This window comes from Peromyscus leucopus, chromosome 20 (genome assembly GCF_004664715.2).
Source record: "Peromyscus leucopus breed LL Stock chromosome 20, UCI_PerLeu_2.1, whole genome shotgun sequence".
Taxonomy (NCBI): domain Eukaryota; kingdom Metazoa; phylum Chordata; class Mammalia; order Rodentia; family Cricetidae; genus Peromyscus; species Peromyscus leucopus.
Window position 1 is genome coordinate 43,148,340 of NC_051080.1, and position 27,652 is coordinate 43,175,991.

General features: G+C 39.0%; 2 protein-coding genes across 5 annotated transcripts in view; both read left to right on the forward strand.

Annotated features, from left to right (window-relative positions):
• Vps13b (vacuolar protein sorting 13 homolog B) overlaps positions 1 to 27,652 on the forward strand; it is a 527,154-nt gene that overhangs the window by 332,452 nt on the left and 167,050 nt on the right. For all 4 annotated transcript variants that reach the window (XM_028884474.1, XM_028884475.1, XM_028884476.1 and 1 more), the window contains 2 exons: positions 3,757 to 4,444; positions 26,056 to 26,193. In XM_028884474.1, coding sequence (XP_028740307.1) covers positions 3,757 to 4,444; positions 26,056 to 26,193 — 826 coding nt within the window. The remainder of the gene's footprint in view (positions 1 to 3,756; positions 4,445 to 26,055; positions 26,194 to 27,652) is intronic.
• Positions 19,568 to 20,243, forward strand: LOC114703632 (40S ribosomal protein S9-like). The gene has a single exon (XM_037197727.1). The coding sequence runs from the start codon at positions 19,587 to 19,589 to the stop codon at positions 20,169 to 20,171; it is 585 nt and encodes a 194-aa protein (XP_037053622.1). The 5' UTR covers positions 19,568 to 19,586; the 3' UTR covers positions 20,172 to 20,243.

The window sequence follows — 27,652 nt, forward strand, 5'->3', positions numbered from 1 at the left end:
GTTTTCCTACTAGATAGGAAGAACAGTTATCACTGCACACTTGTGGATCTTCAGTGTGTTGGGCATCTACTCCTACGTATGCAGTGGAAGAGATCCTATCATCTAGCGTTCTTCACCTGGTAAAAGCTCCAGATCTATAGCAGCTACCCAGTTTAGGGAATTTCCTGTGTGCCAGATACATTATGAGGTAGACTGCATTTCTGGATCTTCACACCTACTCTGTGAGGCATAATTAACTCTATTTTATGCATATCCTTAGAGAGGTTTGCAATTTTGTCCAAAGTCCTATAATTAGAGAGTGTTGGGCTTGGTCTCAGATTTGTCTGACTCCAAAGCCCATATAGAACTATACATCACTATCCCTATCTATAACAATACTCTGAGAAGTGTATGTGCCATTAGACACTCTCATATCTGTGTGAATGTGGAGTAGGAATGTATAGCAGGCTGGATGGTATAGCCTGCCGTACATGTAGTTTGAATGTGTTTGTGTGTCTGTGTAATAGCCCATTGTTTTGGGGCATGATTAACCAATATAAGAGAAAGTAATGCAATCAAGAAAAGTAGTAAACACAAGATGTAGAATGCTACTGTGGGCACAAGAGTGTGTTGTTTACCATAAATCTTTCTGTAAGCAGGAGCACACACTAAAATAAGGATACAAAATGTAGTATAATGAAAACAGTGGTGAAGTCACTTAATCAAGTGTCGTATACTGTACAGCATGATGTGTGCAATATATTGTACTTTTATGTGACTGACAGTACAATAGGCTTCTTTATACTCATGTCACATAAATGTGACAAACCCATTGCATTAGCATACTCAAGACATCAAAATGAAACAGCAACTTTTGAGTCCCATAATCTTGTGGGAACTCGGGTTTATATGCAGTCCACCATCTAACCATATTGTTCTAACACTATCTGGTATTAATACCACAGAACATTTAAGCATATAATTTATGCTGTAGGAGACGTGTGTGAAGTACTAAGATCACCAAGAAGAAAAAGTTTTGATGGATGACTCTTTGCCAGCTGTGACCAGCACAGTGAGGTGCTGTGGTCAGGGCAAGAGCACAGAATACATAGGGTGACTTCAGAAAACATGGTGCCTCTAAAAGTAGGGATACATTGTTTTGTTTCAAATAATGTTTTTGTGTTTCTTGGTTCTGTAGAATCAAGATAAATGTTGTTGGAAGACCTTTTCATAAGTGTTTACTCATTATCTTTCATTATTAGTTATTTCACACTTAACAATGGGTCTTTGGTAGTCAGTGTAGATAACTGAGAAAATCCCTCCAAGTCCTGGGGAAGATGCTACTTTGGGAAAGGAATCTACGTACACCACGCTCTTTTGTCCTTTTACTTTATTCCTTTAGGACAAAACTCTGTACAGCTTCAGTTCTGTCCTGAGTCTCAGTTCCTCTTTGTACCTACTTTTTTCTGTCCCCTGAAGGCCCTAGGAAATAACTAAGCCTTATGTTTTTTGTCTCATCTTCGTCCTCTTTTCCCTCATCCTCCATCTATCCTTCCTGGCTCCTTACCCCTTGTAAACTCTACAAGAGATCTGCTTTACAGAATCTGTATCCTCCCTTCTCTCTAGCCATGTGGTTCTGTGTCTCCTCTGGAATTCTGCTCCAGTCCTTACTGTACCTGGTTATGCAGAAAGCTCTATTGTCCTCTGTCAATCTCTCTGCCATGCCCCTCGGCCTGAAGGAAGGGGATGGTCTGAGCTTCATTTGCAGAAGAAACAAAGCTATGCATCTAGGAGCCTGCTTGTCTCCTAGGCTTGGGGTAGGGGTTAGTTACCTAGAGGTTCAGCAAGTCTGAGAAGCTTAGCTGTTTGCCAAATGGTCTGTTAATATTTGAGCCCACAAGATATTCATAGCAAGGCACAGCTGAATATTAAGGCTGTATAATACCAAATATTCTGTGATAAATGGCTTCCCATTTGACAGACTGTTGGTTGGTCAAAGTATAACTTTAATACACAGCTGAATCTCTATAATATATTCTTGCGGCCCACAAGAAGTCAACTTACAATAATTTGTAGCATTTGACAAAATATTTTTTAACCAGTAAAATTGGAATCTAAAAACTGATAAATAGCACTTAGTAGTTACACTGTGCCTTAGGAATATTTGTCTATCACAAGTTGCCTTGAATCCTAGTGCAGTCCTTTTGGAAATACTCAGTAACTTAACAGATGTTCATGCTACTTACCTTGTAGTTTGACTTCTGGGAACCTGTCCTAAAAGTTCTTATCATTTATTATAGACGCTTATTAGCATGAATTAAAAGCCCAAATTTCTAATTGTGTAGGAATTGATGAAAAAAATTACTCCTAACATTAAATGAAATGCTGTGCAGCTTTTTACAGATTCTTTTAAAGTGGTACTCATGAGGCTGAGGCAGGAGGAGAGACTGTGTGACTGTGTGTATGTGTTGGGGCCAGTGTGGCTCCACAAGTGGGCTACATAGCAAGACCCTGCCACAGAAACAAAGTAACTTACAAGGATAATACCTTGTCTAGAAATGGGTTTCAAATTTGTCTCGTCAATATGAAGTCTGAGTAGCAGAAAGAAAAAAAAAACTGAAGATGTTAAATAATATGGTTGATGTTACTTGCTAATGCAGTGGGAATAGGGAAGGTTTATTTTCTTTTTCTTATTTTTATGGATTCCCCATGTTTATATGGATTAGTCTGTATCACTTCAAAGAGTAGCAAATGAAATGCCCAATGCCCAGTAGATAGTCAGAGGATCTCAGAAGAAGCTGAAGGTCTCAGAGGAATTCTACCCATCTGCTGCCATCAACCTGTCCTTTCTTCTCCACAGGGAGTCATTAATGGAAGACATTAGGGAAAAGCTACTTCCAGAGGCTTTCCTTACTGAATTATTGACTCACCTTTACTTCCTCCCAAATTCTGTTGTAGGAAAAAAAAATTAACATCTTTTTAAATGTCATGCATTTATGTTAATTTGATGATCTTTGCCCTTCAGAGTCTGAGCTTCTTATATTTTCCCCCTTTTTTACTGCTCAAAATCCTATAAACGAGTTTTATAATAAGGATGAAAAACACAGTACAACTTGCAACCAGGTGGAACCTGTATTCACTAACAATAACCCTGATTGGTGGCTGGAATCATTTACTATATTATTTGGGGGATTATTGTAAGACTACCAAAGTAATTATTTGGGGTAACATTTTTAAAGGCTGATTTGTTGTATTAATATAAAGTGGGAAATAGTGACCCTCAGAAGTACATTTGAATGCACACTTGTTATTCGTTCTCAAGAATTTGAGATGGTGTCAGGCATCTTGGCTGTTGAGAGACTGAGGACTGCTGCAAATTTCAGGCTGGCCTGTATGGTATAGTTCCAGGCTAGCCCAGGCCAAGGAGCAAGAGCCTTTTCAAAAAAAAAAAAGAAGAAGAAGGAGAAGGAAAGGAGAAGGAAAGGAGAAGAAGAAGGAAGAAGAAGAAGAAGAAGAAGAAGAAGAAGAAGAAGAAGAAGAAGAAGAAGAAGAAGAAGAAGAAGAAGAAGAAGAAGAAATAAAAAAGAAAGATTTCCCTTGGATTGTGAAGTGATTTAGGGGTGGGGTGGACTTTCATGTAGTTTTTGTGGTTGTTATGGCTTTAAGTTGTACTAAATTCCTTTTAAATGCCTTTAAACAGCATGTTTAAGTAACATTATTCATTTAGTGACACTTTATGTATAACTACCTGACATACCTGCTTGTTTTTTCTTAAAGATCTGTAAACAAGAACAGAAGAAAATGGATACATTTGATGGAGCCATAGCTGAAACTTCTTCCCGATACAGTGGTGCTCAGGACAGTGGAATCGGCAGTGACAGTGTTAAAATCCGAATTGTACAAATAGAGCAGTACAGTGGTGCCAGTCAGCACCGAATTGCCCGCCCCTCACACCAGTCATCAATTGTGAAAAATCTCAATTTCATTCCCTTCGACATATTTATTACTGCAAGTAGGATCTCACTAATGACCTATTCCTTGGTGGCCTTACCCAAGTTCAAATCACCAGAACAGAAGGAAGATGGGAAAACAGGCAAGAATTCTTTAAACCTGCCAGAAGTTGATTCTGATATAGCTCAGCCTAACCAGGCATGCATTTCCATGGTGACTGCTGAAGATCTCTTAAACAGTAGCAATTCTTATTCTTCAGGGAAAAAAATAAGGGTTCTCTCTCTTGAAAGCCTCCATGCGTCCACACGGTCATCTGCTAGACAAGCACTTGGCGGCACTGTTGTCCGGCAGCCTGGCCGAAGAGGGACCGGTGACTTCGAGCTCCATCCATTTCTCTACTTAATTGTATCTCAGCCTTCCTTGCTTCTGAGTTGTCATCACAGGAAACAGAGAGTGGAAATATCCATCTTTGATGCTATGCTTAAGGGGGTAGCCTCTGACTACAAATGTACAGGTAAGAGCCTTGACATAAACTTGAGTGTAGTTACTTTATTTCCTGTTTCAAGATTGATCAAACAAAAACAGCTGACAAATCAGACATGTTTTCTCTTCTCTGCAGAATATGGTAAATACATGTCTGCAACTGAATTGAGTGTAAGAAAATGTTGGGAGAATGTAGCAACATTTAACATTAGTATTCTCATTGTGCCTCCGAATATTTCATCTTTTTCCTCAGTAAGCTTTTTCTTGGCTGCAGAGATACTTATAATATCTAGTGTTTGGGAATCATAGCTATTTTTACTGGTAATGGCCCTTAGGTAGGTGATCCAAATTAGTACAGATGTTTTTAAAAAAGAAGAATAAAGCCTTTCTTACAAACAGAGAGCATCTTATAGTATTATAACCATATAGAACTTCTGAAACTCGTTGAGACTAGGAACGGGAGCTGTTCAGAGTTAAGATGTATGAACATTAAATAATAAGATCCAGTGAAAATGGAACCAGAGTATTAGAGACCCTGGAAATTTAGCAGCAAACACTGGAGAGTAGCTATGAATGTGATTCAAGACTTGAAGAGGAACCTAGCAAGCACATGGTAGTTTGGCATGTTGCTATCACACCAAATGGATAGAAGTCAGCAGTGAGACATTTGGAGAGCTGATCTGATCTGAAACTCAGGCTGTTAATTCTCATTAGAGAGAGCCATTGAATTAACTATTTTCTTGTTGATACAACAAATGCAACTTCAGGAAAGGAAGGGTTTTCTGACTCATGATTTGAGGGGATACATACAGTCAGTCCGTCATGGCAACAACAGCATAGTAGCAGAGGTATGAGATGGCACCCACATTGTGTTCAAAAACCACAGGAAATGGATACTGGTGTTCCATCTACTTTCTCCCTTCCTCCTCCTTATTCTTTTTCCCTTCTTATTTTTGAAATCCCACTCTGGTCCTTGGGGTGGTACCTCTCCTATTTAAGGTGGATCTTCCCTCCTCTGTTAAATCTCTGGAAAGTCCTCACAGTAACACCCAGAGGTGTGTCTCCCAGGTGACTCCAAATCCATTCCAGTTGACAAGGAAGAGTAAATATCACAACCATTTTACATAGCACATTACTGGAAAACAGGCAGCAAGGTGAAGACTCAGGCCAAGGGTGTGGAACCCAAGGCTCTTGCCAAAACTACTTCCTGGTCTCTCCTGTAATCCTCTGTAATAGTATCAAGCTGGCAGCTCATACTAGGCTTCTAAAGGCCAGCTGCTCACCTATAAAGAACTGTTAATCCACTGGCAGTTTAAATCAGCCATGTTGAGTATTTATTTATACCATAGATACTGGGAAATGCTATCAAACAGCTCTACTATTGTGAGAACCATTTATTAACATTAACTGGCAACTACTGTCTTCCTTCTTCAAACATTCTCGTCACTGAGAGCCTGTGATGTAATAGGTACTTCAAGGCACTAGAGATCTTGCAGGTGCTGTGTTAGCAGAACTTCTATTATTATCTGAGGATTTCTACCTACTTAACTGATGCCTCTTTATGGTTCGGCTTAGCATTGGTTGGAACTTGGCACAGATTAGAATAGTAAATCTTAATTCCCATCCCCTTCTTAAAGTCACTTAGCTACAATTTCTTATGTAGGTAAGGATCTTCAGTGGCTCTGCTAAGAGGTAATTGGAAAGACAGGGAAGAATGGTGGCGGGGAGGAGCTGATAGAAACATCTTTAGCCTCTTCCCAAACTTGCATTGTAAATATTGCAAAATCACAGATCACTCTCTTTGCTTACTTCAAGCTCAACCTATTGGTATGCTCTGTGTGTGTGTGTGTGTGTGTGTTGTGTGTGTGTGTGTGTGTGTGTGTGTGTGTATACATGTGTACGTGTGTACACATATATGAGGCAAGCAAATAGTCCATAGTAATGAATGGGAACTGCCAATGATGGGTTTCACTTTTCCAAATATATAGAAGTAGGTTCAACTTAATCTATTTTATTAGTATACTTCTAAATAATATGTCTGTCTTTTTGTCTAAATTTGTATTCAACAAGGTCATAAAGAGCTCAAAGCAAATATACTCATTTGGATGATAATATCTTCTTAGAATAAAAGAATAAGGAAAGATTTAGGTATTTCTCTCATGAGTTGGGGATTGGTGTAGAACCCAATTACAGCAGATGAAGCCAAAGTAGAGTTACCTTCTGAAGAAAGTCTACTGAGGAGTATTCTGTGGGTGCCTTCCTTGGGCATCTCCTTAGACCCTTGCATAGAGCAATTCTTGATTATAACCAAGTATTACCAGTATAGTATGCACTTTACATGGTCATATTTCTTAAAAGTTAGTTTAGCGCTTTGAGGAGATGTGGTAGAAAACCAAAACTGTAAGTAGTTAAAATACAATGACTTAAAACAAACAAATAAATAAATAAACTGTAACTGTCACTGAGTACTCCACCAAGAATTGTCCTGCTTTAATACATTCTCTTATTTTACCCTAATAATAACTCTGTGAGTATGTCATGTTTCATATTACAGATGGAGAAACTAAGAAATAAAGCTTAGAGAAGTAATTGCCCAAAGTCAGAGCTGTAATGGGAACAGCTACAACTGCAAACCCAAGATTAGTCACTTTTCTGCAGCTAGACTCTCTACCTCTAGGTGCCCTGAGGAGAGAGCTGTGAAGCCATTGTCTTCTTCAGACTTCCCTCTCTACACAGCTTGTACAAATGGTTCCCTCTCCAAGTTTTAGCTAGTGATTTTGTCTATTAAATGTGTCCAATGATTGACTATATAATATAGCCTGTCTTCACAATGTGACAAACCTGACTTCACATTCTGGTGCTATTATGGGATATAGAATTATCTGATAGGGCAGTTGTGATGAAGAGAGATAATTTATGAATAATTCTAAGGTACTAATGCTAATAATTCCTAGCATTAAGTCTAGTAAGTAGGAGTTCCTAATAAATGTTTATTATTCCTGTTTTCATCATTGTTATATGACAGAAAGATTACTAAGGTAGAAAACAGAAAATTGGACTTTTATTATCCACCCTGCCATTAGTTGGCAGCTCCCTTGTGCAGATACTTCACTTCCTTGTGTTTCTGTTACCTTATCTACGAAATAAGATGTCAAGTAGGACAATTCATTCCAAGTCTATGACTTCATCATTCTGTAATCTAGAATTCATCTCCCCACCATTACTTTTTCAAACCGGCGATCTATAATTAATCCATACTGCTTTAGCTGAAAGCCAGAGATATTAGGTTAAAGTCTGGAGGCAAGCCTCATACCAGTTTGATACTGCTGTTGACTTTTGAAGATATAAATTTCCTTTGGTACACAAAAATGCACTGATTAGTTTTCTCAGGGTTTTAAATAATTTTTATTAGATATTAATGAAATTGTCATTTAAAACTAGATGTTGGAAAGTTCTTTTCAATTGGTCATCCACTTGGGTGAACTGATCAACTCCTGTTATCAATTTAGTCATTAAAACAGAATTTATGTGGTGCTTTCCCATGCCACTAAAAGAAACTTGTTCCATGTACCTTAGTCTGTGGCAGTCCACAGACAGTAATTTTACGCATAGAAAATATGCATGGCTACTCTGTTAAAGTCTATGGGGTGGAAGGGGGAAGGGTGAGGAGGAAGTAGCCAGCCCTGTCATTGAGTTCTAAAGTCAAAAGTCCTTATTGTCTGAGTTGAAAGAATAAAATGGATTATCAAAATGAAGCTAACCTTCCTAGAAAGTTTAAGAGGAAATTCAAAACCAGCAGAAGTTAAAAATCAAGGAAGAAACAGGTTGTGTCTTTCTACATTGTTCATATTTTGGGGACATTTAAATGAATATTTTATGAAAGTAACAGCCCGGCGATGGGGAATTTAGCATGTCTGTATGTACAGGTTGGTTTGGTCAACTTAATACAAAACTAAACATTTCTGGGAAGAGTGAACCTCGGTTGAGGAATTATTTCCACCAGACAGACTTTTGGGCGTGTCTCTGGGGCATTTTCTTGTTTGCTAATTGATATAGGAGCCTGTCCCACTGAGGTGGTTCCTTCAGTGAGCAGGTAGGCCTTGGCTATATAAGGAAGGTAGCTAAACGATCCTGGAAGTAGTGTTCTCTGTGGTCTCTGCTTCTCTTCCTGCCTTGGTTTCCCTCAATTATAGACAGTAACCTGTAACCCTTTCCTCCCCAAGTTGCTTTTGGCCATGGTGTTTATCACAGCAACAGAAAGCTAACTAGAGCAATATGCTTCTCAATGGCTTTATTAAATCAATGTTTTGAACATACCTGCAGTTCTTAAGGAGATATTGTTTGGGTTTGGAAGGTCATTTTTATATTTAGTTAGTTTTCAACAACAAAAAAATTTATTATAAAAAATTGACGCCATGTTACTTGTAATTGTTTATTGATTTCCATGAAGGTCACAGCCATTACTGCATGTGCTCATGTATATCATATATATAATGTATATCTTTTATATGAGGATCCTGTGGAGCAAATGTAAATAATTTTTTTCACTCTTTTAAAGGGCCTGTTATGTTTAGAGGATAATATTTAAGAAGAGAAAAATAATTGTTTTATTTAAGAAAGTGTGATGTTTAGTTTTTTTGTCAACCTGACACAAGCTTGGATTTTCTGGGAAGAGGGAACCTCAATTGAGAAAATTCCTCCATCAGATTGACCTGTAGGCAAGTCTGTGGGACGTATTATTGATTATTGATTGATGTGTGAAGGCTTAGCCCACCATGGTGCCAGCCCCGAGCAGATGGTCTTCCTGGTATAAGAAAGCAATGCAGTAAACAGCACTCCCAACATGGTCTCTGCTTTTTCCTGCCTTTGAGTTCCTGTCCTGAGGTTCCTTCAGGACAGACTGGAAGCTAGAAGCTGAAATCAACTCTTTCCTTCTCAGGTGGCTTTGGGTCATGGTTGTTTATCAGAACAACAGAGAGGCAAACTGCTATGAAACAAAATTAGCATTGTCAAAGATTTTATTTAACTCATGATGTGACATCTCATTCATTTTATTCATTCATTCGTGTTACAGAAAGAGAAAATCCATGCCAGTGTCTTAGTCATCTTAGACAACAGTAGTCTAGAGTTCAAACTGTTATAGCATTAAGTGACAGTCCTTCACATCACTCCTTGTTGCAGCGTGGCTCTGAGTACTCTAGGGAGGTGGAGGTCTAATGTTAGCTTATGAAGGATTCATTCTGCTAACATATTAAGGGCATCATGATGAAGAATTTGAATGCAAACACTAAAACTCTGTTTAACATTTTTAGAATGTGCTGTTATATCTCAAAATAATTCTATTAAATTTATCAGTGTACTTTTTGAAACTATCCTTCTTCCTGTTTTTTTAGTCAGCTCCACTTAATGCTGTAGGACCTCTTACCCCTTTTTGTGTGCTTTCACTCTGTTCTCAGACCATCTTTAGGGCAGTCACTCATTCATTCATTTTGAACTCGTGCCATTTATGAAACAAATGCAGATGCTGGGAAACCTAGTTTCTGCCTTCAAGCATCTCACTTTAATAACTGTGCTGAGAATTCCTGATAAAGATTTAGGGAATGTAGGTCTTTGTGGAATGAGGTATGCTAGGACGCATTGAATGATGGACTTGTACTTCTCAAGAGACACTTCAGAAAGCTGCGTCAGACAGCCTGAACACAGAGGACTGCTCTAATTCTGTTAGTGGTAGGTTCAGCTTTCATTCTGCCCTCCATGAGTCCTAATGAGAAGTCTGTGGTTATTGCAATCACAGTTTCTAAATCCATAATTAGTTGTTTTTCTGTAACTGTTCTCATGACCTTGTTTCTTCTCTATGCTAGTTATCATGTGTTTGAACTTGAATTGTTTTGAATTTATTCATTTTGAGGTTTGGTGAGCTTCTTGATTCTGTAAATTGGGTTTTTGGTTTGTTTCTATTAAATGTGAGGTCTTGGCGACATCATTTATTCAAATCTGTTTACACCACTCTGTCTGGCTTCTGGTGTTCAGGGTTACATCTGGTTCTGTCCCACAGAGCTCTGCAGACTTTCTCATCCCACCTTGACCTGTATGATCATACGGTTTTTATTAACTATTTCATTTTTGGTTTCCTTGTTGGAAACTTGTGTTATTTCTACCCATTTCAGGTATGTGTGTATTGGCCTTATGAAGTGTGAGTGTGATATTGACTTACAGTCTTAAATACCTTTGTCGCTGCCACCAGAGCACAGACATCATCCTCTCCATGTGCTCACACACGCACACATGCTCTCAGCACAAAGCCAAAGAGAGGAAAGAGAAAGGATACAAGGTTCCCGTTCCCAGTTCCTGAAACCATAGGGACCTTAGTTCCCAGAGTGTCTATTGCTGTTTTCGTTGTCTGCTTCCCGTTGCTGTGCACACAGCTCAGGGCTCACTCTCAAATCAAAGTTATAAGAAGAGAGAACAAAAACAGACAAAACAAATGCAGAGACTCATTGTTGAATGAGTCATATCTGTAAGCTTGGCACCTCTTCCCAATTTGTGGTGTTCTTAACTTTTCAGAGTGTGTGCGTGTGTGTGTGTGTGTGTGTGTGTGTGTGTGTGTGTGTGTGTGTGTGTGTGTGTGTTTAAATTAGAAACAGGATATGAGTTAGGTGGAAATGAACTTATTCAGTTATGGCTGGTACTAGAAATTTTGCAGTTTTAAAATAATAATTTCCAGTCCAGTAGCTAGGGCCTGGTGTTCTGAAAAATTTACTATGTGTTTTCCTGTAGAAGTCATATTTTACTGTCTAAATCTGTGAGCATGGGTCATTGGAGTAGATGGTAGTGATAATTACTACTCCCAGGAAACTGTCAGTATTAACCCAAATTTTATCCATGTCACCACTAAGCTAGCGCCTGCCCAGATGTGCAGAGGTAACAGTGATGTTCCTTTGGGGTTCCTTAGTGATTTGTTTTCATACACCATTCAGAAAAGGAAATGCTGTGAAATTGTCTTTGTTGTCAGTCCACAGGATATGTGAAATACATATTTGCACACATATATGTATATGTATTTTATATATTTATACATAATATATGATATGTTTATATATGTATTTCTGAGACAGGGTCTGGGGATGGAGCCCAAGCTTGTCTGCACCTTTCCCCCTCCTGCCGCAACCTCTCAAGAGCTTAGAATCAGCTGTAGGCCACCATACCTGGCATACATTTCCTTCATATATGTATATATACATGAATTATAAATCCTGTAGATTATAACCAGAATATGTGGCAAGTAAAATCTACTACTCAACTACATCTAATTTATAAACTTAAAGTGAGATAAAAATTGTAACAGTTCTTATCTTAACCATATTATCTTATAAAGTGTAATTTCCAATCTGCATAACTTAGTGATCCCAAATTATACTAGTTATATCATTAAGTATATGCAATACTAAATTATTTCCTTATTCTAAAAACTGGAAGTTTATACTTAAAGACTAGCTTATCGGCTTGAGTTCATTTTTGACAGTTAATAATCAATTACAAATGATTTTCAATATAGTCCAAGTAAATAATACATCTGTAAGTCAACAAATTTTTAAATGTTAAAGTATTATGTCAACAGCCCTTTTCATACTCTGCCCACCTGGAGCAACCTCTAGCAGAAATGAGCTCTCTGCCAATACCTTTATATGTAACAGCTGTAGTATTGGCAATTTTCATTTAAATAAAGATGTATGTAGTTGTTTTCAACATAATCATATTAGTTGTGTTTATAAATATTTTAATGATATTTGTTTTGTTTAAGTAATGAAGTACAGGTTTTAAATGGCCTCCTAACTTGACAGTGTGGCCTAAGGCAGCTTCAGACGTCATTTTCCTGATTTGTTTGATGAGTTTGTGTTTTTTTAGTTTGTTTGTTTGCTTTTGAAGAAATGGCTGTGCCATCTGGTCATTTGTGGACAAGTTCAGCCATTCTAAGGGAATTAACCAACCCCATATTTCCTTAGTACACAGTCAGTCCAGGATCTTACTTCTCAGGCCAAATGAAAACAATTCCTTTGCCCACTCAGAACTTCTATACTGATAATAACTTTTCAAATATCAGATAGATTAAAATAAAAGCAAATCATAACACACTTTGTTGGATGCTAACATCAAAGACACAGTGTATGTAACATTGGATATTTTTCTGTATTTTCAAATGCTGTAGATATGAGGTAAAGTCCACTAAAGAGTCAGACATTGAGTGGAACCCAATAAGAGTTCTAGATTTAGAGATGATCAGTATTGAGTTCTAATTTCAGCTCTGTGTTTTTAATATCTCTGTATGGCTGTAAGCAAGTTAATCGTAATCTCTCTAAGCTTTAGTGTCACTATCTGTGACATGGGGATGACACTGGTAGCAGCTTCTTGGGGCTGTCAGGAGGAACAGACAATGTATATTTGCTATTCTTAGTTCATTGTGTGGCAGAGTTTAATAAACGCTAATGTTATTGAGGTTGCTTTTATTATTCTGTGTTACCACCTTTAAGTCTATTTAAAATAGTGATTGTAATAGGCTAAAAATAATTCCTCTGTCTCAGTGTCATTAAAGCTATTGTGCAACGTGAAATGTCTCAGTTACATCAGTTGGCTGGATCACCCTTTCAAACAGGACTGGAGAACATGTGCCAAGGACATTTGAGTAAACCAACAGTTGAAAAATCATAAACTAGTTTCTTACACCTCATAAATCATATCTTGATTTCATTGAGTCATTATGGCTTTATGAAAAGGACTGAATTGCATGTGTCTTTAGAATATAAGGTTGTTAATGTCCCTGGAAAAGCTTAGAATTAACCTGTGACTTCAATGTCATAAGGATCACAACTTGAACATTTATCTGAAAATGTAGCTTCTGGGAAGATTTCTTGCTGGTCTGTAAAATGAAGTGAAACTAATTTACACATTTTGTCAAATAAGTAGATTGCTTAAATGCATCGCTCAGGGAGGAAGGTAATGAGAAGTATGTGAGAATCGTTGTGGAGGATTAATAATATATGATGAAATACATTGGAAAGAAAATCACAAGACGTGACTTTTCATCTTAGTTCTGCTGCCCAGTTTCTTTCATGCAGCAACTAAATTTTTGATGATATAAATTTCTTTATAAAAGTGCTGCAGCAATATCTGCTCTGTATACTTTTGTACATTTTAACATTACTGAACTCTTTGCTTAGAAAACGGATGTTTACAGTTAGAATTAAGTTCGTCTTCCTTGGACGTATGACTACTTTTTATTAAATAGGAGAGCAAGTACCCGTGTTAAGTTGCACTAAATTTTAATCAAATGTTATCGTATAAAATATTTGAAACTCGTGCTATAATTTAACATGAAAACAACCAAATAGGGAAGATTTAGAATATCAAAGAAAGAGCAAAACAAAACAAAATACAAAGTCAAAAGAAATGCATTGAATTGTTATTGCACACGTTACCCTCTGGTTACCATCATGAAGTAGCAATACCAACTTCCATCCAGCAAGGTGAGGAAGACTGATTTCTAAAAGTAAGAACCAAGGACACTTTAATCCATTCTTTCTCATTGCTGTAGGATACAGAACAGCAGGACATGGCAAAAGAGCACTTACATATCTGTGCAGATGCCTGGGCAACAAAATGAGCTGCCGCTCACCTGGAATCCAGTACAGTTCAGAATTGGACTCCTCGTCATTTTCTGTCCAGCACTGAATTATTAGAACATATTCTTTTATATAATATATATATATATATAATTTTACAATACCATTCAGTTCTACATATCAGCCATGGGTTCCCCTATTCTCCCCCTCCCACCTCCTCCCCTTACCCCCAGCCCACCCTCCATTCCCACCTCCTCCAGGACAAGTCTCCCCCGAGGACTGCGATCAACCTGGTAGACTCAGTCCAGGGAGGTCCAGTCCCTTCCTCCCAGACTGTGCCAAGTGTCCCTGCATAAGTTCCAGGTTTCAAACAGCCAACTCATGCAATGAGCACAGGACTTGGTTCCACTGCCTAGTTGCCTCCCAAACTGATCAAGCCAATCAACTGTCTCACCTATTCAGAGGGCCTGATCCAGCTGGGGACCCCTCAGCCTTTGGTTCATAGTTCATGTGTTTCCATTCATTTGGCTATTTTTTTTTTCAATAATTGAGTAAAACTGAAATTTATTATAAGCCACAGTCGTCCTAGGGACCTCCATGCTATATATATAGCCTCTATGGTTCTATGGGTTGTGGTCTGATTGTTCTTTATTTTATATCTAGAATCCACCTATGAGTGAGTACATACCATAACTGTCTTTCTGGGTTTGGGTTACCTCACTCAGGATGATTTTTTCTAGTTCCATCCATTTGCCTGCAAATTTCATGCTTTCATTGTTTTTCTCTGCTGAGTAGTAATCCATTGTGTATATGTACCACATTTTTTTCATCCATTCTTCCGTTGATGGGCATCTAGGTTGTTTCCAGGTTCTGGCTATTACAAATAGTGCTGCTATGAACATAGCTGAGCATGTATCTTTATGGTATAAATCAGCATTCCTTGGGTATATGCCCAAGAGTGGGATGGCTGGGTCTTGAGGTAGTTCGATTCCTAATTTTCTGAGAAACCGCCATACTGATTTCCACAGTGGTTGTACAAGTTTACATTCCCACCAACAGTGGAGGAGTGTAGAACATATTCTTTACCTAGATTCCTTCACAATTTAATTTTCAGGTACTATAGGACCTCATAGACTACATTTGATTCTGTGGCTTTTTAACAAAGAAAGACTAGCTATTTAAACTATAAATCATAAAACAAATACAGAAAAGCTTACATATTATATATTTGTTTTCCTTTTCCACATCCAGTGGTCAAATTATCGACAAGCTCTGTCATCAATAAAGATTCCTTTTTTATGATTTGGTTTTATGTGTATTGGGTGTTTTGCCTTCATGTATGTGTATGTGCCACATTCATGTCTGGTGCTCATGGTGACTAGAAAAGGGCACCAGATTTTTCTGGAACTGGAGTTACAGACAGTTATGAGGCACCATATGGATGATGGGAAACCACCAGCTTCCCTGAACAGCAAGTGTTTGTACTTACTGAGCAATCTCTTCAGCCACAGTTGTACCCATTCTTGACTGGGCCTAAAAGGACTTAGCTAAAAGATGGCTTTTTCTCAAGTATTTAGAGAAATGTTGTAGCTATGGGGTCCCCGAGTCCTCAAGGAAGGAATCTTTTAAGTGTACTACAATTACTGTGACACCTGCGGTACTTTATCATGCTGCACTGTGGCTCTCTGTGAAGCTTCATCAAAAAAAAAAAAAAAAAAAAAAAAAAAAAGCCAGTGGAAATTGGAATTTTGCTATACTCAGTGACTTATTTGTGATTCATAGTGGGGTCTTGTTTCAGTATCATCCTTCCATCCAGTTCAGAACATTGAGAGCTGGCTGCTCTGGCTTAAGGGTTGTTTACTTCCTTGGTTCATATGTAGGCCATATACTTCTCATGGATGAAAAAGAGTGTACGAGTAGAATTTTGATAATCATTAGAAGTGAAATAAAAGGAAATTGTCAGATCTGTAATGTTTAATAGGGATGTAAAATGTATTCGTTATTTGAAGCCTTGGTGATTCGTTTTATTTTTATATAAAGTAGCTTTTTTTATATGTTACAACTGGTGACCAAACTTTCTTATTATTTTTACCTTTTTTATTATATCCCTCTTATTTTAGATTGGAGATAAAGAAAATTAAACTAGATAGAATAGACAATAAAAGGTATAACATACACATTGTGGTAGTTTGAATGGCTTCCATAGGCTAATATGTTTGAATGCTTAGTCATCAGGGGTGGCATTATTTAAAAAGGATTAGGAGATGTGGCCTTGTCGGAGGAAATGTGTCAGTGGGGGTGGGCTTTTGGGCTTTGAGGTTTCAAAAGCCCTAGCCAGGCCCAGACTGTGTGTGTGTGTGTGTGTGTGTGTGTGTCTGTGTGTGTGTCTGTGTGTGTGTCTGTCTGTCTGTCTCTCTCTCTCTCATCTCTCTCTGCGTGTGGATCAGGGACTACTACTCTCAGCTACTACTCCAGTGCCTGCCTTTATGACATCATGTTCCCTGCCATGATTAAAATGGACTAAACCTCTAAAACTATTACGTACTTTTTTAAAAAAGAGTTTTCTTCATCATGGTGTCCCTTTACAGTAGTAGAACAGTGACCAAGACAGATGTTGGTATTGCTATGACAGGCCTGACCATGCTGTTCGTTGTGGGAATATAGAAACTTTGAGACTGTGGACTAGAAAAACAGTTGAACGCTTTAAGTGAGGCTGCTGGGCCATCCTAATAGGAGCATGAAATAGGAGAACAGCAACAGTAATGCTTAATTTCCAAATAAAACCAGCAACAAAGCCATGATTTCACTTTTCCACATACAAACACTAATGTATTCTTTTTCCCTAGAATAGGTGGCAGAGTACCTTGAGGAATTTAGTTTTTTAGTGTCCTGCAATTTAAATATAATAACACCAATCTACAACACTTATCTACTGATATTATCTCAGTTGCTATGGGTTGGGGAACACAAATATCTGCGCGCGCGTGCGTGCGTGCGTGCGTGTGTGTGTGCGCGCGCGCGCGCACACACACACTCTTTACAAAAAAAATAGAACAGAAATGCTTTTGGCAATTACAGTCCTGTGTCTGAATCTCGTCACATGGCATTAGCTGATATTGTACCCACCTTCTTCAAATACCCATTATGTATTTCCTCTATCCTCAACAAGTGCTTCAACTTGGAGAGACTAACCATAACCTCATTCCTGAAGTGTCTGAACCCTTTGTCATCCTGCCTGTATTAGGTTATTGCAGTTTCTCATTGACCTTAATGACAAAACTTAATAATACCAAGAGATACCCAAAGGATCTCCTACATTCATAATCTTTGGTGACTCTGTTGAGAAGAAGCAGTCCAGTTTACCTCTAGTGATCTGAATCATCCACCACTCTGAACACTATAACTCTCTCTTACTCTCTTGACTCAAGGACATCAGTAGCCCAAAGTGGCTGTGGTCTAACCTACCAGTTCAATGGAATGTGTGTAGTGGTCCTCTTATAGAAGCTCATCCCCCTCGTCTGTAGGCCAGTGGAGCAGAAGGTCATGAGAGCATGAACCAGTTTTTTTCTAGTGGGTCAGTAGAGTTGATGGGGAGTGATTTCTACCCATTGATTCCTGGACCAGTGAGTCCTGGCTGTAGGAAAAGTATTATCATACATTAGATACTGGTTTAAATCATATGCTGACTTTTGAAGAACTCTGAATGAGCCCTACAGGCTTTGGACATCTAATTTGGCATGATAACTGTGTTTTTAAAAGCCCATTCCACCATTCTATTAAGGCAGCTGCTTTGGGATGATGGGGAAATGTTAAGATGAATTGATTCCATGGGCATGGGCCTAGTATCACACGTCTCTTTCTTGTGAAGTTAGTTCCTTGGTCAGAAACAATGCTGCATAAAATATGAGATGTTGAATAAGGCATCCTATAAGTCCAAGTATGGTGGTTTTGGCAGAAGTATTAGATTCAGTAAAAAGCAAATCAATAACTGTAAAATATTTGTCCTAGTAAGGACAGGACACTGCCCTTTCCATGATGGAAGTAGTCCAATGAAATTAACATGTCACTAGGTTGCTGGCTGGTTGCTCTGGGAAATGATACCATCCCAGGGATCTAGTGTTGATCTCTGCTGTTGGAAGATTTCCTATTCATTAGAAGCCATAATCAGTCCATGTTGTTGAGTCCAAGTGTAACTCCTGTTTCAGCCACTGTGGCCATTTTGTTCATGAGCCCCTGTGCAATGATGGTAATGGCCAGCAAAAGGGGGTGGTTATCCACGGAACAGATTATCTTATTTACTTGATTATTGAACTTCTCCCTTGCTGAAGTCACCTTTTGATGAGTGTTTACATGGATGCAAGTGTCTTCACATCCTTTGTCCACATGGATTGATCTGTCTACCTATCTCTTCTTCAGATGCCTTTCTCACCAGTTTTCCAGTCTTTGACCACTGAGCAAAAACATTACCCCATAAATCACTATATAAACATATATCTGGCCATTTCTCCTTCCAAGAAAAATGTATGATCACGTGCACTGAAATTCTATCCATTGTGAAGAGTTCTATCCCAGAAAGAGAATGTAGTCCTTTAGATTGCCCACTTCTGGGTGATACCTAAAGAGTGTGCAGAACCATCTGTAAACCATGCCCTAGCCTTCTCTTTCTCAGTCAACCAGTCATAGAATAGATACCATGAAACCACAGGTACATATTTGGATGCAAAAAGCATTGGAACCGGAGTAGGACCCATAGGCATTTGGACAGCCACTTCAAGTAACTTGCTTGTACCATTAACACGTTTGGGCTATATTGCTTATGAACTATGATGGGTTGCTATTTTGCATGCCCAACTTAATGGATTGGTATGTCAGTAGAGGTGATACTGAGTGACACTGTTTCCATTTACCAGCTTAGGGAACATAGAGGGGCCTCAGCTTAAAAACAAACAGGGAAGCCGGGCGGTGGTGGCGCACGCCTTTAATCCCAGCACTTGGGAGGCAGAGCCAGGCGGATCTCTGTGAGTTCGAGGCCAGTCTGGGCTACCAAGTGAGTTCCAGGAAAGGCTCAAAGCCACATAGAGAAACCCTGTCTCGAAAAACCAAAAAAAAAAAACAGGGAAATATAGTTACAATGAGGTATATATAGCAAAGCCCCAATAATCAATCATCCTTTAAATTTTACTAGACTTTTTCATGAGCAGAAATTTACAAGAGCTTTCCACCAGAGGGAAATTTAATACCCTTACGGTATATCATATCTGAGTTAGCACTCATATCCACAGTAGACCAGGGTCTTGTGATTAATATTGTCACCTTGACAGGACCTAGAATCACCTGCAAAACAAACCTCCAGGCATGACTGTGAAATCTTAACAAGATAGGCTAATTGAGAGCATGCCCATCAGGGAATTTCTACGTTAGGTTAATTAAGATGGGAAGTGATTCCCTAGCTATGGACAGTACCATCCCATGAACTGGAGACCTATGCTGAATAAGAATTAGAAAGTGAGGTCACAGGCGTGAGTTCGTAGGCGCGGTGGGCCTAGAGAATCTAACATGCCGGTTGCCAGAAGTTGGGTTTGTCTCAAAACCTATGTGACCCTACGGAGACCCTTCGAGAAATCGCGTCTTGACCAGGAACTGAAGCTGATCGGAGAGTATGGGCTCCGGAACAAACGTGAGGTCTGGAGGGTCAAATTTACCCTAGCTAAGATCCACGCCCTGGAGCTGCTGACACTGGACGAAAAGGACCCACGGTGTCTTTTTGAAGGCAATGCTCTGCTGAGGCGACTTGTTCGAATTGGGGTGCTAGATGAGGGCAAGATGAAGCTGGATTACATCCTGGGCCTGAAGATTGAGGATTTCTTGGAGAGGCGGCTGCAGACTCAGGTCTTTAAGCTGGGTCTGGCTAAATCTATTCACCATGCCCGTGTGCTCATCTGCCAGTGTCGTATCAGGGTCCGCAAGCAGGTGGTGAACATTCCATCCTTCATTGTCCGTCTGGACTCCCAGAAGCACATTGATTTCTCCCTCCATTCTCCTTATGGTGGTGGCCGCCCAGGCCGAGTGAAGAGGAAGAATGCCAAGAAGGGCCAGGGTGGTGGTGGTGCTGGAGCTGGTGATGATGAAGAAGAGGATTAAGTTAATGCCTCCCTAGACTGGAGGATTGTCTAGTTTTCCAGTTGACTAATAGAGCAGAATTAACACTTGGGAAAAAAAAAAAAAGAATTAGAAAGTGAGCTGAGCACCAGTAGCATTGGTCTCTCTCTGCTTCAGGACCAGCTGCTGCCTCAAGCTTCTACCACCAGGATTGGTTTACCTTGATGTATTGTACTCTGGGACTAGGAGCCAAAATGAACCCTTTCTGGGTTGCTTTTCTTGGGGTATTCTGTCACAGCAAGGAGGAAAATTACTGATACAGGTATTACAAAAATTGTACCAGTGTAATCAAAACATTTTTGTGGCTCTGGTTACTTGTACCTATCACAACAAAATATGTTGCCTGGAACTGCCAGAGAAAATCACTACTGGACTAATCTCTCTTTCTGGCATTACTTGACCAGTTCCCTCCGGAGCGCCGGTGCGGCTGGTGTAAGCAACATTAAGATACAAGGTGAGGATGAGGACAGAGTTATACTGGCTTTGAAGACCTTTCTGTAAGAGATAGTAACTTATAAGTAAATAGATTTCTATGTGCTTGGCTTTTTAAAATTCAAAATTCATTACTCATAAAATGTACTGGGGGCTGGGAGAGATGGCTGATCTATTAAAAGTGCTTGCTGCTCTTTTAGAACCAGGGTTCTGTTTCTAGCACCCATGTCAGGCAGCTGTGACTGCAGCTTCGTGGGGCCCAGTGCCGCCTTGCCTCCACCAGCACGCACACACACATGAATGAATGATTGAATAAACAAATGAATGGAAGGATGTGTTTTTGTCTCTATGGTGGGAACAAATGAATGTAAGTATTATGTTTTTGTCTCTGTGGTGGGAATAAGCATTTAGAAGAACCTACTGGACAGTACCTGGGCCTCATCATCTGGTCACTGCCATGTCACTCTCAAAGAAGGAAACAACACTGAGATCTACGGCAAAAGGAAATATGTTTCCCTTTAGTACCTAAATAAAAATTCAGCTTTTTTTATAACAGAAACACACCTTCATCCTCTGGTGGAAAAAGAATAATTAATAAAGCTTTTTAAATGGTATTATTTCACTGTTATGTGAGCTTATCAAACATTTTGTGGTAAATAGGAAATTTCAAAGAACTCTTGGAGATTTATCTCTGCACCTATTTTGAATTGTCTGTCCCGAATTATGTTGTATTTTGTACAATCGAAATGATACACTTACTGTGACTATCTGTTAGGAAGTAAAAATAACAGCAGCACTTTCCAAGATGACTGTCCCAGGTTTAGTGGAAGCATTCCCAAAGTAGGACAAAGCCATTGTCCATCAGCAGATAGGCCTCCATGATCAACCTTCTGAAAGCCATGGTTTTGACTATCCTGGGATTAGCTTTTGTAATCACTTCCGTAGACACTGAAAGGAGGCTTTGTGGATTGGTCTCTTTGGGTACTTTAGTGTGATAGATTATTTTCTTTTGCAAGTCTTCCTAAAAGAAAGTATTACAACCTTGTTGCTAACTCTCTGACCTGACTTTCTCACCTTGAATAAAATGTATGGCTATGAGCAGTTCATCACTTTTTCCGTTCCATTTCCCACCCCTGGTTTCTCATTTAAGAAAAACAACAACAACAAAAAAAAAACAAAAAACAACAAAAAAAAACAAAAAAAAAAACCTTGCCCTAGTTTCTTAGGCTTAGAAACAAGAAATTAACTGCACTCATCCACACCGGCAGTTTATCCTCTTTGAGAGCTTCCAGTACTTAATAAATAAGTGCTTACTACATATGAAAAGCCTGGAGGAGCATCCAATAGGAAACAGCTGTCGCTGTCTGTCACTTCATGTATACAATCTTTACAAGCTCCTTTAATCTCAGTTTATCTGGTGCTTTCTCAGGTATAGGGCCTGGAAGAATATATAGTGCACATCCAATTGTCTGGTCCTGATGATGATACCTAGGAGAAATTAAATTGAAGATAGCACTCAGGAGGTCCAGACATTGTCTTTTTCATTGTGTGGTCATTAGAGCACGCAGCGGTGTTGGAAGTGAGACAATCCACGATCATTCTCACACACCTTTACCACCACTGCTTCAGCAGCCGCCAGGACTGCCTATCAGTAGAATAAACTAGAAATTGACCAACAAGTCCTGTTTTTGCATTCAGTAACCATCAGCTCTGAACTCACATATTTTGGATGTTTCTAAGTTCAATTATTCTGTCAACCTTTTAAGTCCGTATACACTTTTTCAACCCAGTTATCCAAATACTTTGTCAAGAAGTAGCCCTCCAAGTGCTAGTTTCCTTGGCTAGATTTCGTAGATGTCTATAGTTGCTTTAATTCCTAGTTCTGGCTCTGCTTTGATTCTTCCCAGTTGGTTTACTGTCTCCCCTGCCTAGTCAGAGCTCTGTAATTGGCCCAGAACTGATTTCTTGCCAGAGCTCACGGTGGCCAGACCCTCCAACTTCTGTCCTATGAGGCACCTGCACAAAACCTTACCAACCTGAAAAACACTCAGACGCATTTTCAGAATTAGCTTTCCATTCCCATTCCTATTACCTTCTTAAATTCTTTAGTAAAGAGTCCTATTTTATCCTCCATCCTGAATAACTTACAGTTCCATATATCAGCATGTGCTTAAGCTTGTCTCAAGAATGGTGTTCTAGCCGGGTGGTGGTGGCGCACACCTTTAATCCCAGCACTCGGGAGGCAGAGGCAGGCGGATCTTGATGAGTTCGAGGCCAGCCAGGAAAGGCGCAAAGCTACACAGAGAAACCCTATTTTGAAAAAACCAAAAACCAAAAAAAAAAAAAAAAAAAAATGGTGTTCTAGTACTTAAAAAAAAAAAATGGCCAGGTGTTGTGGTATCCACCTTTAATCCTAGCAGTCAGGAGGCGAACAGATGTGGATCAGATCAGTTTACCTAGTTCTTGGACAATCCAAGCTATGACCATGTCTCAAAAATGAATGAATGAATAAATATATATTTGTGTGTGGAAGGGGGGTCATATTTGTATTTACTAAATCCATTTCGGCTGTGTCTGTTTTATTAACTAAACAGTGTGTTGAGGTCTTCTATGGTAGTGTGGCCTGAGTCTCGTCAGGGCGTCGCAGTCCAGGCAGTGTTCCCAGTGCTGTCACAATTACTGTTCTCTTCTTTAGGTGAATATTTTTTTCCTGAATTTTGATTGGTTCAAATTATTTTGAAGTCAACTTCTTTGAACATTAATCTCTGTGTTTTTAAGTGTTTCTGTGAAACTGTAGATGTTTGCAGATGTCATTTCTGATTCCAAGGGCATGGATATTTAGAATTTTAATGAAAAGTTATCTGGTCTTTGTCCTGTCTGTGCAAGAACCCTGCATGTTCAGTCATGTCTACCACATGTAGGAGTAACCATTTCCTCTCCACCACCCGCACTTAACATAATGATCTTTTATCTATTCCAATTAATGAAAATTTGATTCTTCATTTTAACTTGTATATCCCTGGTGAACAGTAAAGGTGAGTAGATTTTCATGTTTATCTTATGTACTCTCCTGAAGAATTAAATAGTGAAAATTTAAGAAGAAAAGCAAAACATGTTTCCCCAAATGCTAGGAGTAGATTCATAATTACCTAAAAATAAGTTTTTGAAAGTATATCTTTTTTTCCCTACATCTGTTAAATGATGTCTGCATGCACAGAACATTAGAATGCAGTTGAAAGACATCTAGCATACTAAGAGCAAACAATCAGTTCCTAGAAGTCAGTAGGAAAAGGAACCCTGTAGGAAAATGGGAAATAGATGTTCAGTAAGTGTGAATGTATGTGCGTGTATCTATTCAGAGGGACTAATTTCTAAAGTTAGTTTGCTATCTCCAATTATTACACACACAAAACCCTCCAGAAGGGCCTCCAGTATTAGAGGACAGTTGATGTCCCCTCCCAAACCAACAAAATAAGTGTTGCCGATTGTCTTAGTGTTGGTCCAGCTTGTTCTGTGAAGATGTCTATTTAATGATGCTGAGATCTGACACCCATTAATGTTTCTATACCATTATCAATGGTTCTGTTCAGTGGTACCCATACTGTCTGCTTACTTTCCAGACACTTTTTTTTTCATGATTTCTTAGTCAGTGTCAGTCTTTATATTCTCTAGTGTGGATTGTGATTGATGTGTATCAGTTAATGTAGTTAGAGTCCCACAGCCTGCTCAGAATCCTTACCTCTAGAAAGTATAGAAAGTGGTCTATAGTTTTTAGATGCCATAAGTACAATAAATTTCCAGCTTCCTGCAAATTGTACTTCCTGCGAGTTGTTTGAGTCTTCCTTGCCAGTGTTCTATACGTCATGTTAGTGTTTCTGCACTAATTTAGTGGATTTCTATTGATTGTCATTACGTTTAATCTGTTAGATTATCATATTTACTGCTTGATTATTTCCTCTTCCAAGTGAAAAATGTCTCCTTATATAGATCTAACAGGAAGTATTTACTTGATGGAATCACTTTTGATGATGTGTAGATAGCTGATACCTTGAGAAGAGACACTCAGATGCTGATAAGTTACACAGCTCTTGCATACTGAGTTGAGTCAACTCAAGTTGAGTTGAGTCCAGCAACAAGAAGTTACCATGCTTTCCCCAGGCATGACTATTGTATTTGAAAGAGAGAACAGTGTATTGTTCCTGTGTAATGGGACTACTCTTCCTATTTCCCCTGCTTTAAATTTAACAGCTGTAAAAGGGAAGCATGCACTAGCTTATTGTTTGATCTTTACCACACACATTGGACATCACAATCAATCGCTTTCAGGATTTTCTTTGAAATAACATACAGGTTCTTATGTGCCAGTTTTCATAAGGATCACATGATAAGGTCAAGAAACACAAATTCCAAGGCAGAATTTATATGCCCGGTTCACATATGACAGTAATACTATATAACCATATGTTGAATATAGTATACTATATGTAAATGCTATTCTTGAAAGCAAGCCAATCAATAAAGCCTAAAATAAATAATGCTTTAATAACACATTTCAGATAGGCTGAAAATGGGATAGATGGGTTCTATGGCAAGAACATTTCTATAAAAATGGCGTTCAAAGGACATTGAAACACAGAATAAAGCAGTAGTGAAACTGAAGGAAAACTGGATATTGAAAAGACTTTTTAAAGCCTATTATATTATATGCCAACATACAACAGTCATTTTTATTTAAAGAGCTATCTAAATAAAAAACTATACATTTCCAAGTCTTTAAAAGCAAGTTCTTTGGCATTACCAGTATCCAAAATATATTCCTAAAGGATATATAATGCTAAACAGAAAAAATTGAAATACATCATATAAAATGGAAAATGTCAAAATAGAGTCTAAAGTTGTAGTCATAATTAGAACTAGTAAAAGGCTGACCAAACTTTCTCATCATGGGAAAGTGGGTTTGGGAAGGCTACCGACAGCAACCTCCAAAGCTCAGCCATGAAAAGTGGTTTTGCTGTCAGGAAAACTCTGAAACAGATCAACCCCTGAGTAGTTCAGCCCACTGCATCTTGTGAACGTGTATGAGCCTCGTTTGTACGCTGACAAGCCACATTGCCGCTTCGTTTCCAGCGGTGTGTGTGAAGTGGGATCCAGTCCTCAGCGTGCAGTCTTTCCTTCACACACACTGTGACTTAAGATTGGAAATTAGTTTGGTAGTTCTGGTGTTATCATCCTCCCTTGTATACTTAGTTTATCTGTTTTAGACATACATACATATATTTATATGCACACACCATATGTATGCGAATAAAGGAAATATGGACGTTTACATAAAATGGTTTAACCATACTTTGATCTTATTTGTCCACCCAAATTCATGCACCAAACTGAGATGTTTGTGGTTTGATCAGTGTGTTTCCCTTCACTTTTGTCCTAGATCATGGGAAGACCCTGCCGGAAGCCCTTGACTATAACACTGTGTGGCTGCAGACGGTTCCTGGAGAAACAGACAGTAAAAGTGGGATTCCACCTTCCCTTGTTACACTACAAATTAAAGACTTCCTTAATGGACCAGGTATGGAAGTCATAATCATGCATACTTTATTTCCTGTGTGAAGATAGACAATTGCCCTCGGGTCTGTCAGTGGACAGTGAATAGCTAGCTTGTTTTCCAGAAGTATGCTCTCTTTAGGCTGCCCATCCTGAAGTTCCCAAAGCAAATGTGAATTTGAGTAGCACCTTCATCCTTACTGGCAGGAGGTTCCCACCCATCAATCATAGTTGCCTGGAAGCTGAAACCTTGTATTTTATTGCTGCTTTTCCTCTTAATCATGTGCTTCTAAAGGAATTAATGCAATTTTCTGTTCCTCAGTTTTATTACTACATATGAAGAAAATAGTATGTATGATGGATGAGTTTCGTGATTCCATATATTATAAGGGAGCATGCATAGATGAGCATACTTATTTCAAATACATAAAGAAGGGTTTTGAGAGGCAGTAAGTATTTGGTTTTAGATAGATAGCTTAATATCAAATCTTCACATAGGTCTGAAGAGCCAAGGGGCAGTTACTGCTCTTCTCCTAGTCTATGAATAAGGAGACTAAGACTGAACGAACATGAAGAACACTGGCTGATGTCATAGGGATAGATGAGCTGTTCAAACGGTAGGTTTCTGTGACTCTGAAGAGTTGATCCTTGTGTGGACAATGCTGATTAGCATGGCTAGGTCGGAGTTTCCTTCTCTATCTCCTCTTCATCTCCCCCTCCTGTTTTTACCTCCTTGATGTGATCGTCACTGTTTGCTTACTAGAACTGACTGTATTTAGTCTTGTGTTTGTTATACTTAAAGGACTCCTGAATGTATTAGTACTCAAATGAATATTGGTTTCTTCATAAGAAATTTAAAACAGGGACATTAGACTGTCTCAGAATCTCCAGTAACAACTAAAAGGTAGGAGTTTTGAGGAGAGATACTATCCCTGTGTGGACCATGCTGAATGTGTATGCTGTGGCCTGTCAGTCATTTCTGTATAATGGTAGGTAGATAAGAAAACAAGTCCTGCCTAGCAGTGGTGGCGCATGCCTTTAATCTCAGCACTTAGGAGGCAGAGACAAGTGAATCTCTGAGTTAGAGGCAGTCTGTTCTAAAAATGGAGTTCCAGGATAGCCAAGGCTAACAGAGAAAACCTATCTTAAAAGGGAAAAAAAAAAAAAAAAAAGCCAGTCCTGATGTCTGGACTGAGTAGACCTGGAACTGCCTGGGCTGATCTTCACTGCTCTGGTTCTGCAGCATATGTCTCTAGGGCTAGTGTGAAGAACTGGTTCTAGCCGGGTGGTGGTGGTGCACACCTTTAATCCCAGCACTCAGGGAGGCAGAGCCAGGTGGGTCTCTGAGTTCGAGGCCAGCCTGGTGTACAGAACAAGATCCAGAACAGGCACTAAAACTACACAGAGAAACTGTTTTGAAAAAAAAAAATAAAAAAGGAAAGAAAGAAAGAACAGGTTCTATTCATAGCAAATATACACATGTG